This window comes from Schistocerca americana, chromosome 7 (assembly GCF_021461395.2).
Source record: "Schistocerca americana isolate TAMUIC-IGC-003095 chromosome 7, iqSchAmer2.1, whole genome shotgun sequence".
Lineage (NCBI taxonomy): Eukaryota > Metazoa > Arthropoda > Insecta > Orthoptera > Acrididae > Schistocerca > Schistocerca americana.
In genome coordinates, this window is record NC_060125.1 from 449,610,354 (window position 1) to 449,627,941 (window position 17,588).

Here is a 17,588-nt window from a genome sequence, read left to right on the forward strand (position 1 = left end):
CCTGGTCTTGCAAAACCTTATAAATCAGCCCAAATCTCCTTGTAAAACCTCCTATGCATCCATAAAATCATGCTCAAATCTCCCTGCATTATCTCCTATGCATCTGTAAAATTCTCCAGTGCCAAAAGAGTGAAACTCTTTGAATCTAGAAACTAGTCAGCATGCACGACACCACCTGATAAACTCTCCAACCTGTTCACCACCTACTCCCACATTTGACTACTGCTGTTTACCGTCTCTACAGGTATAAGATGCTCCATCAAACCTTCCTTATCCCCTCATAACCACCAAACCCTGCCTCACAGACCAAGAACATAGCACACCCTCAGAAACTCATTCCCACCACTATGCGGAACCCAGGAACTAAACAGACCTGAAACGCAAGCCTCAAAAAGCTTCAGTCCCAATTCCTAAATTCAATAATGCTAGGATTTTCAAAGACCTTCTCCCTCAACAGTGGAAACACTTTTTCACCACCAACCTTGCTAATCAGACCCAGCCTAAAACCACCATTGAACCCTGCCTGACTCGGTTTACTCCTCCACCCAACTGTCATCCACCCCCACTGTCTCCGAATCAGCACTTATCAACTTTCCAGAATTTCCTAACCTTGAGCCATACCTCACCATCAGCACCCAAATCCCGCAATGTAAAAACTAACCTTACATCCATGGAAATAACCACAATCCATCACCTAAGAGCTGATCCAGACCTTATAATCCTACATACCGACAAAGTCTCCACCACTGTGGTTATGAATCGCAAGGATTACCTGGCAATGTGACTCCTCCAGCTGTCAGATTCATCCACCCACAAACCCTGTCACAGTGAGCCCTTCCAAGAAATCCAGCAGGACCTTCAGTCCCTCCTCAGATCCCTAGACCCATCCCAGAATGGCTCTCCAGAGTATATATTTCACTACTCACCCTCACCATTCCCCACACTCCTACCTTCTACGTGCTTCTCCTAAAATCCTTAAATCCACCAATCCAGGACACCTCATTGTGCCTGATGACTGTGCCCCCACAGAGAGACCCTACCATATTTACTCGAATCTAAGCCGCACTTTTTTTCCGGTTTTTGTAATCCAAAAAACCGCCTGCGGCTTAGAATCGAGTGCAAAGCATGCGGAAGTTCTGAAAAATGTTGGTAGGTGCCGCCACAACTAACTTCTGCCGTCGAATATATGTAGCGCTCGTGTTTGCTGCTATCTCCTTTAAATCCTGTCTGCCTAATAAACTACGAAACTAGAGTGAGACAACAGCAAATGCGGAAGAATATACGTATCGTGTCATGTTTATATTCGTATTATTCTTATGCCTAATAGTGATACAGCCAGAAATGAAGCACAGCAACTGACTAGATTTTAAAATCTAAGGTGACTCTAATTTCTGTGCAGAATTTGATGTATTAAAGAAGCGTCCACAAAGATTTTCAAACAGAGAAAAATTTTCGCCTAACTCTCGTTCAGAACATGTTGTATCATACGCAGTCTATTATTTGGTTCTTGTTGATCATTATCAAAGAAAGCAGCAGTGTAAGTAACAAAAAATAGCAGTCTCTTGCCATTGTTTCGCTAATGAGACGATTCCTCTCTCTCTTTATTTTTAAAAAAAATTGTACGCGGCGGTAGCGCACACAAAAGCAAGCCATGCCGCGAGCGGCGACAGGCAGTAAACATGCAGTATCAGAATGCGACAAACAATGCATGACACAGTACAGTAATGCATTTTCAGCTTAGAGTGACGTAAACACCTATAACAAAGAAAACGGCACTTATCAGATCAAAGCAAAATAAGCAATCGATTCAAACCAGACGAAGCACGTGTAAAATGAAGGGTACCCGTGTAAATACGGACGGAGCACCTGACACATAGCAATGGCTATGTGGTAAAGCTTACCTGCTTAGCTCACGACTCGAACCAAACTACTGTAGCTGTATCGTCATTCATTCGACCTAAATTGTGTCTCATACTACAATGGACCAACTTTGTTTCGATTTGGAGGTGCAGCCTAAAACTTTTCTCTCCCCGTGAATTTCGAGACTTAAATTTCAGGTGCGACTTAGATTCGGGAATTTTTTTTTTCCTTTATTTCGAGTCTCATTTTTCAGGTGCGGCTTAGATTCGAGTGCGGCTTAGATTCGAGTAAATACGATATGCTCTGGTGAACCAACACTTTAAGCCTTTTAACTGTAACCTGCCATCCTATATAAAAGAATGAGGAAACTGACTCCACAGTTCTGTTCCTTTGGCATCCAGTACCCTCTTTGTCACTGTTGATGCCACCTTCCTGTACAGCGGGGTTTACCAAACTGTGTTCTGTGGAACACTGCTGTTCCACAGGAAGTAAAGTGCTCCGCAAAAAACAATAATACGGCAGTTTATCATCATTTTTTCAAAAACATTTGTGATGATTTGCGTTTAGTTATGATTTGAAATTGAAGTAATCACTGAATATAACAAATTTTTCTCATTCTTTAAAATTTTGTTAACCTTGTAAACAAACAAAGTACCAGGATTCTCAGTGTTCCATCAGGGAAAAACTTCGAAACTCCTGCTCTACACTAACATCCTCAATGCCCATGGGCTTGCTACTATCGAACACTATTTTTCCCAATGCCTGACTGACCCCAAACATACAACCTTCTTCTTGGTCACCATCACCAGCTATATCCTTATCCACAATTGCATCTTGTTTGAAATCATTGCGTACAAACAAATCCACGGTACAGCAATGAGCACCCAAATGGCACCACTCTATGCCAACCTTTTCATGGGCCATCTAGAGGAATCCTTCCTAACTTCCCATAATCCCAAGCCTCTTGTCTCCATCCAGTTCACTGATGGCATCTTTGTGATCTACTGAGGGTGAGGACACCCTATCCACATTCCTCCAGAACCTCAACACTTTCCCCATCAAATTTGCTTTATTTGGCTCTCCTCAACCCAACAAGCCACCTTACATCATTACCTCCTCCACAGCGAACCTACCCCCCTCCAACTATACTTCCAATTTGACAGCTTAAATTGTAGCCCTCTCCAGATATGATAAAGAGTCTCATGAAGGCCTTCACTCACTGAAATTACACTCCCAATCTTGTTCGGAAACAGTTCTCCCATGCCTTATCTCTTCAGTCATCTACCATCTCCCAAGTATCCACTGTCTGGCCACAAAGGAGCATTCCTCTCATGACCCAGTACCACCCAGAACTGGAGAAACTTGATTACAATCTTTGCCAGGATTTCAACTACCTCTCGCCATGTCGTGAAGTAAGGAATATCCTCCCTTTTATTCTCCCCACCCCTCTTATAATGTTGTTCTGCTGCCCACCAAGCCTAAGCAATATTTTTGTCCATCCCTACACCAAACCCCTTGCCTTATGGTTCATATCCCGAAGATGACTTTGATGAAAAAGCGTGCCCCATAAATCCGCCCCACTACAACCTACTCCAGTCGTGTCACAAGCATCTTCTACCATCAAAAGTGGGGCTGTCTGTGAGAGCATCATGTGATCTAAACAATAAGCTTCATCTACTGTTCCACTTTCTGTGTGGACATGGCAACTAACAAGCTGTCTGTCTGCTTGAATGGCCACTGCCAGACTGTGGGCAAGAGACGGTCAGACCACCCTGTTGCTGAATGTACTGTCCATCATGATGTGCTTCACTTTAATCACTGCTTCTCAGCCTATGCCTTTTGGATTCTTCCTGCCAACACCAGCATTTTTGAATTCCGTAACTTCCCTGGCCTCAACCTTCACTAATCCCTATTCTCCACCCACCTATCCTGTGCCATGTTCTCACTCCAGCTGTACACATGCCTTTTATCCCACCAACGTTCCTACAAGTCTTTTCCTCTTCTGTACCTCTCTGCTCTCCCGTATTACTCATGTATTAAATGAATTTTTCATGAGTGCTTGACAGAACATGGCAGCAATATTAAACAAAAAACACTTTCTTGAAGAAAGTTTTGCAGGATGCCAGGAAACTGGTTCCCATTTAATATTTTAAACTGGTATGAATAGGATTTCCGTTCACCAGATATCATATTCAGCAGTTCAACTTCCCTGAGTGCTTTATTCTTGCTGTCACAGTGTGTAACAAAAAAGAAGTAGAGTTTTCTGTATTCCAGACAATGCAGAAACAATTTGTTGTGATGCAGCAATCATCATATTGTTTCAAAGTACAGGGTGTACATAAAGTCTGCGAACTTTTTCAATTATTTATTGCACAAGAACTAAACATTATATAGATGTCATACATATTGCATTTTGAAGAGAAACTCTCAAAGTATTTTTTAAAAACATTCGATATGCGAACCGTGAGTGACCCGGTAGATGTCAATTCGGTAATCATATTCTTGCCATACCCGTCCCAGCATGGCATCGTCGACTGTGGCAGTCACTTCTACATCTACATCTATATCCATACTCCACAAGCCACCTGATGGTGTGTGGCGGAGGGTACCTTGAGTACCTCTATCGGTTCTCCCTTCTATTCCAGTCTCATATTGTTCATGGAAAGAAGGATTGTCGGTATGTTTCTGTGTGGCCTCTAATCTCTCTGATTTTATCCTCATGGTCTCTTCGTGAGATATACATAGGTGGGAGCAATATACTGCTTGACTCTTCGGTGAAGGTATGTTCTCGAAACTTCAACAAAAGCCCGTACCGAGCTACTGAGCGTCTCTCCTGCAGAGTCTTCCACTGGAGTTTATCTATCATCTTTCGCGATTACTAAATGATCCTGTAACGAAGCACACTGCTCTTCGTTGGATCTCCTCTACCTCTTCTATCAACCCTATCTGGTATGGATCCCACACTGCTGAGCAGTATTCAAGCAGTGGGCGAACAAGCGTACTGTAACCTACTTCTTTTGTTTTCGGATTGCATTTCCTTAGGATTCTTCCAGTGAATCTCAGTCTGGCATCTGCTTTACCAACGATCAACTTTATACGATCATTCCATTTTAAATCACTCCTAATGCATACTCCCAGATAATTTATGGAATTAACTGCTTTCTGTTGCTGACCTGCTATATTGTAGCTAAATGATAAGGGATCTATCTTTCTATGTATTCGCAGCACATTACACTTGCCTACATTGAGATTCAATTGCCGTTCCGTGCACCATGCGTCAATTCGCTGCAGATCCTCCTGCATTTCAGTACAATTTTCCAATGTTACAAACTATCGATATACCACAGCATCATCCGGAAAAAGCCTCAGTGAACTTCCGATGTCATCCACAAGGTCATTTATGTATATTGTGAATAGCAACGGTCCTACGACACTCCCCTGCGGCACACCTGAAATCACTCGTACTTCGGAAGACTTCTCTCCATTGAGAATGACATGGTGCATTCTGTTATCTAGGAACTCTTCAATCCAATCACACAATTGGTCTGATAGTCCATATACTCTTAATTTGTTCATTAAACGACTGTTGGGAACACTATCGAACGCCTTACAGAAGTCAAGAAACACGGCATCTACCTGGGAACCCATGTCTATGGCCCTCTTAATCTCGTTGACGAATAGCGCGAGCTGGGTTTCACACGACCGTCTTTTTCGAAACCCATGCTGATTCCTACAGAATAGATTTCTAGTCTCCAGAAAAGTCATTATACTCTAACATAATACGTGTTCCAAAATTCTACAACTGATCGATGTTAGAGATATAGGTCTATAGTTCTGCACATTTGTTTGACATCCCTTCTTGAAAACGGGGATAACCTGTGCCCTTTTCGAATCCTTTGGAATGCTACTAGAGACCTACGGTACACCGCTGCAAGAAGGGGGGGCAAGTTCCTTCACGTACTCTTTGTAAAATCGAACTGGTATCCCATCAGGTCCTGCGGCCTTTCCTCTTTTGAGCGATTTTGATTGTTTCTCTATCCCTCTGTTGTCTGTTTCGATATCTACCATTTTGTCATCTGTGCGACAATCTAGAGAAGGAACTACAGTGCAGTTTTCCTCTGTTAAACAGCTTTGGAAAAAGACATTTAATATTTCGTCCTTTAGTCTGTCATCCTCCGTTTCAGTACCATTTTGGTCACAGAGTGTCTGGACATTTTGTTTTGACCCACCTAATGCTTTGACATAAGACCAAAATTTCTTAGGATTTTCTGCCAAGTCAGTGCATAGAACTTTACTTTCGAATTCATTGAACACCTCTCGCATAGCCCTCCTCACACTACATTTCGCTTCGCGTAATTTTTGTTTGTCTGCAAGTCTGTGGCTATGTTTCTGTTTGCTGTGAAGTTCCTTTTGCTTCTGCAGCAGTTTTCTAACTCAGTTGTTGTACCATGGTGGCTCTTTTCCATCTCTTATGTTCTTGCTTGGCACATACTCATCTAACGCATATTGTATGATGGTTCTGAACTTTGTCCACTGATCCTCAGCACTATCTGTACTTGAGACAAAACTTTTGTGTTGAGCCGTCAGGTACTCTGTAATCTGCTTTTTGTCACTTTTGCTAAACAGAAAAATCTTCCTATCTTTTTTAATATTTCTATTTACGGCTGAAATCATCGATGCAGTAACCACTTTATGATCGCTGATTCCCTGTTCTGCGTTAACTGTTTCAAATAGTTCGGGTCTGTTTGTCACCAGAAGGTCTAATATGTTATCGCCATGAGTCGGTTCTCTGTTTGACTGCTCAAGATAATTTTCAGATAAAGCGCTTGAAAAAATTTCACTGGATTCTTTGTCCCTGCCACCCGTTATGAACGTTTGAGTCTCCCAGTCTATATGTGGCAAATTAAAATCTCCACCCAGAACTATAGCATGGTGGGGAAATCTACTCGAAATATTTTCTAAATTATCCTTCAGGTGCTCAGCCACAACAGCTGCTGAGCCAGGGGGCCTATAGAGACATCTAATTACCATGTCTGAGCCTGCTTTAACCGTGACCTTCACCCAAATTATTTCACATTTCGGATCTCCGTCAATTTCCTTCGATTCTCTCCCAGAGCTCTGCTACATCACGTGGTAGAGGTGGTACATACACCAGATCTTTCATGTGGCCCCACAGATAAAAGTCACACGGAGTGAGATCTGGTGATCGGGGAGGCCATTTCATGAAACAGCTGTCCCCTTTTGTAGCACGGCCGATGCATCAATGCGGGAGCTCCGAGCTCTAATACCCACAAGCTTCAGGATCAAAATGGGGTGGAGCCCCATCCTGCTGGACGATGAAAGGAGAGTCCAATTGCATTTGAGGCAGCAGCAACATGTCCAAGTAGGAAAATCCACTGACAGTGCTCTCGCACCTGAACTCACCATGTTTGCAACTAGTGCTGACTATCAGCAAATCACCAAACTATACTGTGGCGATATATGTGAAAAAAAAAACTTTCAGGGCTTCTCTTCAAAATGACATTTGTATGATATCAGTACAATGTTTGATTCTTCTGCAATAAATAATTGAAAGTGTTCCCGGACTTTATGTACACCCTGTACACCATAACCATTATTTGGTAGTTAGAAAGAAGTAAAAATAATTAAAATTTATAAAAATTACTGTGGATCTAAATTATGTTAAGAGTTGTTGCATAATAAAATGTGATGCACCAAAGATCACAAATGAAATTAATTTTGTTTTTAATGATTGTTAAGAATTGGTGTTGAAGCCACATTATTTCTGATCTAGTGTCATTATTAATAAGGCAATGTATATATATTGTGAGATCTGTGCTGTAGGGTTAACACATTGCAGTCGGGCCACAGATACTACTGCAATCCCTCAGAAGTCGTAGACTTTTGCACCTTTTTTACATGGCTCCTGACCAAAAGGTAATGAAGGAAAGCAAAACCTTTTAACTGATGTGTGTGTTATCATCCTATATCTAAACATTTGTTTAAAGTTTTTTGTAAGATGTCATATATTTACAGAATTATTATATTTTGAAAATTAGATGATTCAGAGGTAGAAAAAAAGTTTGAAATTGCAAGAAATCAGAATTTATTATAAAATAAATGTACAAAATTATTTCATTGAATTTTTACAACTCTTTTCATTGAGTAAAATTTGTCTTTGTTTGATATTGCTTGAAACAGTCAGGTAGACACAATCCTACATTACATTCTTCACACCACCATCTCGTCTCCCTTCTCACTCGTTTGCCAGTACTCCGTGCGCTCTTCTCAGAGCAAACAATGCAATATCTTGATGCATATTTCTTGCTTGTTGTTGATGGGACGTGAGTGGGGAAATGCCTTGCTGTTAGCCTGTTTGCTGCTGAACCCTGCTTTTCATTTTCGTTGAAAACTTCGCCGGATTTCTCCAGTATTTGTTTTCCCAGGTTCACCATAAAAGTAAACAAGCTGGTTCGTTTGTGAGAGACAGGCCGAAGTTTCTTGTACAGAATGTAAGAATTGACCACGCACATCATAAATACATGAAAAAATACCTTTTTCCACCATTTCATTGTTCGTCGTTGAAAATAATAGTAGGTCACCAGCTGATCTCCATGATCAACACCAGTTTTATTTTTATTATAATCAAGTATGAGATCAGGCTTCAGTTTTTCTACCATTCCAGCCTTGGATTTTGTCTTAGTAACACTACTTGTCATTCTATGTTTGGTAGAAAGGGCAAACACATCCCTAGTATCTTTCCAGTGAAGTGCTAGCGCGGAATTTTTTCTCTTGAATACGATTTCACCTCTTCTTAGTTTATTCTGTTTGAATTCCTGTGGTAGGCCTCTTCTGTTTCTCATTACTGTGCCAACAGCAGATGTGCCCTCATCAAACAACTTTTCAAATAATTTTACAGAAGTATAAAAGCGGTCCATGTACAATGTATGACCCTTACGTAGATAACTGTTGCACAAACGTAGCACCACTGAATCTGCACTGTTGTCTTTTTCACCTGCACCGGTGTACACTTCACAGTTCAAAACATATCCTGTTGCTGAATCACTTAGAATGAAAAATTTTATACCATACCTGCTCGGTTTGTTCTTGATATATACTCGAAATCGAATTCTCCCTCTGAATGGTCATAAACCTTCATCAACTGTGAGATTCTCGCCAGGAGAAAAACTGTTCTTGCTTTTCAGTACAAAGTTATCAAAAAAAGGTCGGATTTTGTGTATAGGATCATGGTTTGGTTGACCCCTTCGTACATAATTGTCGTTGTTATTTACGTGAAGCATAAAGTAAATTGACCTAAATCTGTCTCTTTTCATGATTTTTGCAGGTAAGGAGGAATCTAGCATTAGGTCATTGCTCCAATAGTCCGTAATATTTGGTTTGTGTACAAGGCACATGTGAATAATTATAGCAAAAAACTGATACATCTCATGTAGCTTCACAGCAGACCAATTGGCCCAAAGCGACCTGGAAGTTATTTTATTTTGCATCCGCAATTTGGAAATTGTTGCTGCAGCGTAGCGGTTTGTTTCTGTCTTTATATTTTTGATGACATTTGTGTCAATAAAGACGCTCCAACAGTCGAATTCAGTGCTTTCGGCGCTCAAAGGTGCCAAGACATTACTTACGCCTTCAAAGAGCGGTAATTGTTGTAGGACATCGTCATTTACCCATTCAACAACGTTGTTTTGGGACTGCTGTTGTTGTATTCTGCCTCTGCCTTTTTGAATGGGAGCTTCACACTCTTCTAATACGTCTGATGGCTCATTTTCATTTTCGGACCAATCGTTGTTACCATCGAAATAAATGACATAAGTCAGTGAAACTGCCGAGATTATAATTGTGATTCGTAAACACAATGACTGACCATTATAATTACCATCTATTTCAGAAGAACTATTTTCAGTTTGAAATCCATCATCGTCAATTTCAGATCCAGATTCTTCCAGCAGCCTCAGAATTTCCTCTTCAGTCAAACTGTCCCCCATTTTACGACAAACGTTTGCGATAAAGACAACTACATAAGCACACTGCAAGAGTGAATGCGCAGGAATTGTTTTGGCGCCTTTTTTGAGTGACATAGCGCTTAGAGGATGCAGGAACACCATCTAGCGGTCGTCCGATGTACTACAAGACCGAAACACTCAACTCCAGATGTCACTGCATGGATATAATGCGCCGCAACCTGAAATAATAATCGAGAAGGCGGCGCTCGGAGAATCTCCGAGTGCCGACTGTTATGGCAATAAATGCGCGCTCGTAGTTTCTACGGGCAACGACCGGAATGTGTTAAGCATCATTGTCTGATTATCAATACATCCAAAATTTTCATCCACCAAGTGCCTAAAGTGTGGATAAAAATCATCGGCAATGAGAGCTGAAGACTTCGATATAATAAGTCACCCTCGTTCTGCGAGCAAACTTGTCAAAGGGGATGGAGGAGCGAATGGAAGTTCAGGGCACTATCTTGCCCTTAGTGTGGAAAATTGTCCCTAAAAGGTGGAAGAATCAGCAATGATCAACAGCATTGAGGATGCAGAATGCAGTGGAAACCATTGCGTTAAAGACACAATGTGTGTATCACAGACATGTGACCTCTATTTGAAAATGTGTTAAGATGACCTCTCCATTGTCACAAGAATCCAGATGAGCCCCCATTCAAATCGCTGAGAGGGGACTGCCCAGGGAGAGGTGCCAATGAGAAAAGATGGGAATAACCAACAAAGCGGAAACATTCTACGAGTTGGAACATGGAATGTCAGAAGTGTGAACCTAGTAGGAAAGCTAGAAAAATCTGGAAAGGAAAATAGGATTTCCACTCAGACAAATATAATATAATATCAACAGCAACAAAAAATGATGTAATGGGAATAAGATTTGTTAGGAATAGGAACACAAGGCAGAGTGACAGGGCTCTTCTCATAAGAATTAACAACAAACTGACTCTGGAAAAAATTTTCTGCCATGTGAAATGGTGCAAGATGTTTGAAATTCTGAGAAAAATAGGAGTAAGCTATAGTGAAAGATGGATAATATACAATTTGTACAGCAATAAAGTGCTCAGCTTAAAAAGGCTGTAAGATAGGGATGCAGTCTTTGCCCCTACTGTTCAATCTGTACAACAAAGAAGTAGTAATTGAAAGAAAGAAAGGTTTAAGGGTGGTGTTAAAATTCAGGCTGAAAGGATGTCAATGATAAGATTCACTGATAACATTGTTACCATCAGTGAAGGTGAAGAAGAATTACAGAATATGGTGAATGGAATGAGCAGTGTAATGAGCGCGGAATGTGGATTGGGGGTAAACCATGAAAGATGAAAATAATGACGTGTAGCAGAAATGAAACCTGCAATTAATGTAACATCAAAAATTGTGGAGCACAAACTTGATGGAGTTAAGGAATTCCACTACCTTGGAAGCAAAATAACACATGTCACATGAAGCAAAGAGAACATAAAAAGCAGATTGTCATAGGCAAAGAGAGCATTCCTGGCCAAGAGGAGTCGACTAGTATCAAATATCAGTCTTAATTTGAGGAAGAAATTTCTGAAAATGTATATATGGAGCCCAGTGTTGCATGATAGTGCATCATGGACTGGGAAAGCTGGAAGAGAAGAGAAGAAAGGATTTGAGATTTGGTGCAATAGGAGAATGGCCCCCCATGAACCATGGACCTTGCCGTTGGTGGGGAGGCTTGCGTGCCTCAGCGATACAGATGGCCGTACCGTAGGTGCAACCACAATGGAGGGGTATCTGTTGAGAGGCCAGACAAACGTGTGGTTCCTGAAGAGGGGCAGCAGCCTTTTCAGTAGTTGCAGGGGGCAACAGTCTGGATGATTGACTGATTTGGCCTTGTCACACTAACCAAAATGGCCTTGCTGTTCTGGTACTGCGAACGGCTGAAAGCAAGGGGAAACTACAGCCGTAATTTTTCCCGAGGGCATGCAGCTTTACTGTATGATTAAATGATGATGGCGTCCTCTTGGGTAAAATATTCCAGAGATAAAGTAGTCCCCCATTCAGATCTCCGGGCTGGGACTACTCAAGAGGACATCGTTATCAGTAGAAATAAAACTGGTGTTCTACGGATCGGAGCATGGAATGTCAGATCCCTTAATCGGGCAGGTAGGTTAGAAAATTTAAAAAGGGAAATGGATAGGTTAAAGTTAGATATAGTGGGAATTAGTGAAGTTCGGTGGCAGGAGGAACAAGGCTTTTGGTCAGGTGAATACAGGGGTATAAATACAAAATCAAATAGGAGTAATGCAGGAGTAGGTTTAATAATGAATAAAAAAATAGGAGTACGGGTAAGCTACTACAAACAGCATAGTGAACGCATTATTGTGGCCAAGATAGACACGAAGGCCATGCTTACCACAGTAGTACAAGTTTATATGCCCACTAGCTCTGCAGATGATGAAGAAATTGATGAAATGTATGATGAGATAAAAGAAATTATTCAGGTAGCGAAGGAAGACAAAAATTTAATAGTCATGGGTGACTGGAATTCGACAATAGGAAAAGGGAGAGAAGGAAACATAGTAGGTGAATATGGATTGGGGCTAAGAAATTAAAGAGGAAGCCGCCTGGTAGAATTTTGCACAGAGCATGACTTAATCATAGCTAACACTTGGTTTAAGAATCATGAAAGAAGGTTGTATACATGGAAGAAGCCTGGAGGTACTGACAGGTTTCAGATAGATTATATAATGGTAAGACAGAGATTTAGGAACCAGGTTTTAAATTGTAAGACATTTCCAGGGGCAGATGTGGACTCTGACCACAATCTATTGGTTATGAGCTGTAGATTAAAACTGAAGAAACTGCAAAAAGGTGGAAATTTAAGGAGATGGGACCTGGATAAACTGAAAGAACCAGAGGTTGTACAGGGAGAGCATAAGGGAACAATTGACAGGAATGGGGGAAAGAAATACAGTAGAAGAAGAATGGGTAGCTCTAAGGGATAAAGTAGTGAAGGCAACAGAGGATCAAGTAGGTAAAAAGACGAGGGCTAGTAGAAACCCTTGGGTGACGGAAGAAATATTGAATTTAATTGATGAAAGGAGAATATATTAAAATGCAGTAAATGAAGCAGGCAAAAAGGAATACAAACGTCTCAAAAATTATATCGGCAGGCAGTGCAAAATGGCTAAGCAGGCATGGCTAGAGGACAAATGTAAGGATGTAGAGGGTTATCTCACTAGGGGTAAGATAGATACTGCCTACAGGAAAATTAAAGAGATCTTTGGAGAAAAGAGAACCACTTGCATGAATATCAAGAGCTTTGATGGAAGCCCAGTTCTAAGCAAAGAAGGGAAAGCAGAAAGGTGGAAGGAGTATATAGAGGGTGATGTACTTGAGGACAATATTATGGAAATGGAAGAGGATGTAGATGAAGATGAAATGGGAGATATGATACTGTGTGAAGAGTTTGACAGAGCACTGAAAGACCTGAGTCGAAACAAGGCCCCAGGAGTAGACAACATTCCATTAGAACTACTGACAGCCTTGAGAGACCCAGTGCTGACAAGACTCTACCATCTGGTGAGCAAAATGTATGAGACAGGCGAAATACCCTCAGACTTCAAGAAGAATATAATAATTCCAATCCCAAAGAAAGCAGGTGTTGACAGATGTGAAAATTACTGAACTACCAGTTTAATAAGTCACAGCTGCAAAATACTAATGCAAATTCTTTTACAGACGAATGGAAAAACTGATAGAAGCTGACCTCGGGGAAGATCAGTTTGGATTCCGTAGAAATGTTGGAACACATGAGGCAATACTGATCCTACGACTTATCTTAGAAGAAAGATTAAGGAAAGGCAAACCTACGTTTCTAGCATTTGTAGACTTAGAGAAAGCTTTTGAAAATGTTGATTGGAATACTCTCTTTCAAATTCTGAAGGTGGCAGGGGTAAAATACAGGGAGCAAAAGGCTATTTACAATTTGTACAGAAACCAGATGGCAGTTATAAGAGTTGAGGGGCATGAAAGGGAAGCAGTGGTTGGGAAGGGAGTGAGACAGGGTTGTAGCCTGTCCCCAATGTTATTCAATCTGTATATTGAGCAAGCAGTAAAGGAAACAAAAGAAAAATTCAGAGTAGGTATTAAAGTCCATGGAGAAGAAATAAAAACGTTGAGGTTTGCCGATGACATTGTAATTCTGTCAGAGACGGCAAAGGACTTGAAAGAGCAGTTGAATGGAATGGACAGTGTCTTAAAAGGAGGATATAAGATGAACATCAACAAAAGCAAAACAAGGATCATGGAAAGTAGCGAATTAAGTCGGGTGATGCTGAGGGAATTAGATTAGGAAATGACACACTTAAAGTAGTAAAGGAGTTTTGCTATTTGGGGAGCAAAATAACTGATGATGGTCGAAGTAGAGAGGATATAAAATGCAGACTGGCAATGGCAAGGAAAGCGTTTCTGAAGAAGAAAAATTTGTTAACATCGAGTATAGATTTAAATGTCAGGAAGTTGTTTCTGAAAGTATTTGTATGGAGTGTAGCCATATATGGAAGTGAAACATGGATGATAAATAGTTCAGACAAGAAGAGAATAGAAGCTTTCGAAATGTGGTGCTACAGAAGAATGTTGAAGATTAGATGGGTGGATCACATAACTAATGAGGAGGTATTGAATAGAATTGGGGAGAAGAGGAGCTTGTGGCACAACTTGACAAGAAGAAGGGACCGGTTGGTAGGACATGCTCTGAGACATCGAGGGATCACCAATTTAGTATTGGAGGGCAGCATGGAGGGTAAAAATCGTAGAGGGAGACCAAGAGATGAATACACTAAGCAGATTCAGAAGGATGTAGGCTGCAGTAGGTGCTGGGAGATGATGAAGCTTGCACAGGATAGAGTAGCATGGAGAGCTGCATCACATCAGTCTCAGGACTGAAGACGACAACAACAACAACATTAACAACAACAGGAGAATGTTGAAAATTAGGTGGACTGATAAGATAAGAAATGAGGAAGTTCTCCACAGAATCAGCGAGGACAACACTGTCAAGATGATAGGGCATGTGTTAAAATATCTGGGAATAACTTCCATGGTAATAAAGAGAGCTGTAGAAGGGAAAAATTTTATCAGAAGGCAGAGATTGAAATAAATCAAAAATCAATTGTGAGAACATATGGTGCAAGTGCAACTCTGAGATGAAAAGGTTGACACAACAGAGGAATTCGTGAAAGGCCACATAGAATTAGTCCTAAGACTGATGACTCAAAAGAATAAGCCTTGTTAATACTATGTCATTTTTGTACACAATAAATGTAAAAAGTTGTTATATGAGAAACTGAGGATGATGGAATTTTCTGTGATTTTTATTGAATGGAGCATCCAGAAATCTATAACAATTACCTATCATTTTATAAGCAATTCTGTCATTGCAGGCCTATGTAATCTCCTTTCTGTGAATTACATATTTAGTGGCTCATTTTACAACTTAATATCTTTTTATTTGGAATTAGTGAGTTTCAGAGCTTTGTTCAGTCATCCTAATTTAGATTTCCCCCAATTTTTTCCCAAATCCTTGAAGATGAATGCCAAAATGGCCACAGGAGACAGCTTATTTCCTTCCCCAGCCTTGTTCAAGCGCATATTGTGGCCTCAATAACCTAGTTGGCAATGGGTTGTTAAATCTTAGTCCTCGTTCGTTGTTCATAGAATAGCTGTGGCTCATGTGATGTCACAAAACATATTAAAATGCGTTCCAAATTAACTGCTTCATCCTAGTTTGTTTGTTTCTTAAGTTGATATATATCTCATCCACATTTCTTTAGTTTTGTTCAGATTTTTTTAAGTTTCACATTTTGCCATGTTATCCATCCTTTTTACATCTCCTGTGGAATGAGAAGGGCTTAGCTGTAAATTACAAAGCATGTGACTGAAACAGATCATAATGAAATGCAGTGGGGCTAGTTTCTGTTCTGCCTACCATGCTCGACAAAACAGGACATTGGGTCCTGAAGCCAGATGAAAATACGGATAAGAATTTTGTATTGCGCACATGGGTACAGATTCCAGGCGGGACTTTTTTTTACATTTTTTGTAATACAACATTGCCATAGTTGTAAGTACTATCATTATAATCATTACCATAAAAATATAATTCATTACGCATTTGTTAGCGAACTTACAGGAAAAGTTCTTGATCGTAGCACTTTTATCAGGTATTACTCAAGGAAGTCACACTGACCTGCAATCAATTCACGATTACCGCTATTTCATAAAATTTTTGGAATTACATAAAGGATAGAAATGTGTTGTTACACATGTTTATCACAAATTATATACTTTACAGATTTTTTTTTTTTTTTTCCTTTTTCAGGTGCCAGTTTTGTGGGAAAGCCACAGTTCCATTTCTTAGTGTTACCATACTTGATTATCGGTCTCAGCCAAAAATGGCTTCAGCACAAAGTCAAGAAAGTGTGAACAGAAGTAAAACTTCCTTGAATCGGCTTTCTTATCTGGGTAAGCAGAGTCTGCCTATGCAGCAGTTATAATGAGTTGTTGAAAAACCCTACTATTAGTGATTTTATCATCTAAAGTGCTCATTTATTACTGTACAATTTATGTCTCTCCCACATGAGGATGTGTACATGATAAATGTACTTTGGTATATGTTAACTGAAGTATTTAAGCAGCACAAAAGTTTAACATACATTCAAACATGTGATGTAAGCAGCAAACCTGGGCTGAAAGTTGCAGTAATAATTTCAACTGCAGTAATAAATTGTAAGGAAAATAAAAATACAAAAAGGGAAAAAATTCTGTTGGACACAGTTGAATTATCTTTGTATGTATTCACTATGAAATATGCTTGGATGCTGTTGTGAACAGATGTAGATTATTTAGTGAGGTTCAGGAGGGAATCTTAAAAAATATTGCCACAACAGCAATATGGAAAGTTACATGTTCCATTACTAAGTATAAAAGTACCAATCAAACTCAGTTCTCAGTAAATCAATGAATATAATCAGTGTTTGAAAATATAATGTGATAGGATAGATAAAAGAAAGCTACTCACCAAACAGTGACACACAAAACACACACAAAAAAAATGAGGAAACGTGTGAGCTTTCTGAGCCGGTGGCTCCATCTTCTGGCAGAGGGGTTGAAGGGGAAGGAAGGTGGATGAAGGAAAAGTCAGGATTGCTTTGCATATATTGCAATGTATTATCAAGATGGAAGACCTCATAGAAACATATGTAGAAGTTAAAAATTGCAAGTTTGAACTTGAAGTGTAACATTTTAAATGTGAAGAAAATCTTTTACAAATGTTGACTATTTTAAATTAAAGTAAAAAGATGATTTACTGAGCAGGGAACTTGTTGGTTAAGAGTGGAACTCATATTAGTGAATCGCCTTCGAGCCATTTAGAATAGGTTTCCTGTTGTTTAAGTCATCTCTGGTGATTAATAGGACGTCTCCTCTATAAAAAGTGTGGCTGATTTCTTGTACCATTCCCATCCAGTCCAATCAAATGCTCTGTCTTCAATAATGTTGTTATCAACAGAATGTTTAACCACAGCTTTCTTTTCTTCTTTGTTGTATAATTTTCTATAGTTTTCTTAGAAAAATTTTCCGGTTCCCAATTCTGATTCAAATAACCAAACCCCACCGAGACAGTACACAATTAGTAACTACTTACATGTAAAGAAAGGAAAAGACCCTGTGGTGTTAAGGACAGATAGT

The 17,588-nt window shown here is 40.0% G+C and overlaps 1 protein-coding gene across 3 annotated transcripts in view; it reads left to right on the forward strand.

The window, feature by feature from the left end:
- LOC124621758 (DENN domain-containing protein Crag) overlaps positions 1 to 17,588 on the forward strand; it is a 315,880-nt gene that overhangs the window by 262,364 nt on the left and 35,928 nt on the right. For all 3 annotated transcript variants that reach the window (XM_047147171.1, XM_047147172.1, XM_047147173.1), the window contains one exon: positions 16,222 to 16,364. In XM_047147171.1, coding sequence (XP_047003127.1) covers positions 16,222 to 16,364 — 143 coding nt within the window. The remainder of the gene's footprint in view (positions 1 to 16,221; positions 16,365 to 17,588) is intronic.